The 2,350-nt window shown below is 35.8% G+C and overlaps 1 protein-coding gene across 1 annotated transcript; it reads right to left on the bottom strand.

Annotated features, from left to right (window-relative positions):
• Window positions 1–1,063: 1,063 nt before the first annotated feature.
• LOC119047431 (olfactory receptor 4F6-like) lies at window positions 1,064–2,011 on the bottom strand. Its single transcript, XM_037142870.2, has one exon. It carries the CDS (start codon window positions 2,000–2,002, stop codon window positions 1,064–1,066), a length of 939 nt encoding a protein of 312 aa, XP_036998765.2. The 5' UTR covers window positions 2,003–2,011.
• Window positions 2,012–2,350: the final 339 nt, after the last annotated feature.

A 2,350-nucleotide genomic window follows, 5' to 3' on the forward strand; every position in this document is an offset into this window, starting at 1 on the left:
GAACAGGCATAATAGGTAAGCTGAGATCTGTGTGAGTACCTTCCTCTAGGTAATAAGTTCCTTTAAATATGTTTAGAATTATAGACTCTTTTTGAGTGAATCAAGCCAGTCAGTGAAATACAAACACCATATGATCTCATCTATATGAGGAATCTAATGAACAAAATAAACTAATGACCAAAATCCAAGTATAGGCATGGAAACATGGAACAAACTGAAAGTGACCAGAAGGGAGGGGAAAGGGAATAATGGTGGAAAGAAGGGGAAGGAACTGGATAAAACACATATATGAATGACCCACAGACATGGACAACAGTGTGGGAATTGACTGTGGAGCAGAGGGTAGGCTGGACAGAGGAGGGCCAAGGGGGAAAAACTGGGACAACTGTAATAGAATTACACTACAAATGATTTAATCAAAAAGAGTGACCAAGAAATGATTTAAAGAAGGCAACAAAAATTTCCTATTGGGAAAAATGTAACACAGGCACATTTTACATAATGCAAAGTACAAGAGAATATTTGTAAAATAACATTGTCCAAAACACATTGACAACAGAGACAAAAAAATTCTTAAGAGTTGTACTATAGTATTGCCTTCCTATTTATCATACTTAAAAAACAGTTAGGATGAAAACTGTTTCTTCCTCGATTTTAATGTCTGCTCATTTATATAAACTTATATATTATCCATTGGATCCACATAATTTCCATAAGAAATATTAATTGATTTTCAATGTTGCTTTTTATCCCTATAAACATAGCGATAAAGGGAAATCATGTGTATGTACATGTATATATTTATATACACATTGAAAACTGAATACAGTCATTGATAGTAACTACAACTTAGGTTTATAGGTTAGATTGAAATACATAACACTATTTTTTATAAGTAACAAAATTGCTGTAACTCATTTTCATCTGAAAATGAAATCCTTTGATTCAATACCTCTTTTTCTGTAGACTTCTAAGTTTTTCAAAGGTGGTAATGAAATTGTACATATCCCATGTATTTATGGTGGTCATGACATTCATCTTATGCTCTTGTCAATGAAATCTGTCATGTCATCTCCCTAGAACTTGCAACTTGTCCAGTCAATCTTCTCATTGCCACTTTCATATCTCTGTTCCTTAGAGTATAAATGGCAGGATTTAAGACAGGAGTGACCACAAAGTCCACAATGGAAAAAAATGTATCCAGTGACTTGGTAGGGAAAGGCCACACGTAGAGAAATATGCATGGAGTGAAAAACAAAACCACTACTGTGATGTGAGCTGACAAAGTAAAGAATGCTTTGGACAAATCCTTTGAAGAATGTTTTCTGACAGTGACCAGAATAAAGATGTATGACATAATTAAGAAAAAGAAGGTTCCCATAGATATGAAGCCACTGTTGGCAGTGACCACAAATTCTAGTTTATAAGTGGCCATGCATGCAAGTTTAATAATCCTAGGAAAATCACAATAAAAGCTCCCCACATAATTAGGACCACAGAAAGGTAAATTTATGACAAAAACAAACTGAGACACAGCATGAATCACTCCAATGATCCAAGCAGCCATTATCAAAAGCAGGCACATTTTGGGACTCATAATAGTTAGATAATGGAGAGGTTTGCAGATTGCAGTGTACCTGTCATATGCCATGGCTATGAGCAGTGCCATCTCCACTCCTCCCATGACATGAATAAAGAACATCTGTATCATGCAACTGTGGAAAGAAATGATTTTACAATCACTGAAAAGGTCAGATATTATCCTAGGAACTGTGGTAGATGAGAGACCCAGGTCAATGAGTGATAGATTGGCCAGCAGAATATACATGGGGGAGTGTAAGTGAGAATCAAAAATCACTGTGAACACAATGAAGAGGTTTCCCAGAATAATTCCCACATAGAATAAAGAAAAAAAAAGAAAAAGAAAATACTGCATTCCCAAGGATTGTGCCAGTCCCAGTAACACAAATTCAGTTACCACAGAGCCATTTACTTGGTCCATTGAATCACAAAGAAGGGAAGACTCTGAAGTGACCTAAAAGAACAGAAAAAAGGGAATCAGTGTTTAGGTACAGAAAATAATGTGTTAAATGTTGATTATTTAAAACTGATCAGTAAGGGGAGCCAAAATGGTAGGGGAACCAAGAGGCAGAGTATGTTGCACTCATCTCTTCCCAGAACCAAACTGGAATTACAACTAAAATATAGAGCAATCAACCTGAATAACCAACTGAAGACTAGATGAAGATAAGTCTTATAAACAAAGATTAGAGAAAGTAGCAACATTAAGACTTGTACAAAGAGTGGAGATGTGAAAAGGTCTGGTCCTACATCAACAGCTCCCATGGGC

Source organism: Artibeus jamaicensis, unplaced genomic scaffold (assembly GCF_021234435.1).
Source record: "Artibeus jamaicensis isolate MK-2021 breed Jamaican fruit bat unplaced genomic scaffold, CSHL_Jam_final contig_885, whole genome shotgun sequence".
Classification (NCBI taxonomy): domain Eukaryota; kingdom Metazoa; phylum Chordata; class Mammalia; order Chiroptera; family Phyllostomidae; genus Artibeus; species Artibeus jamaicensis.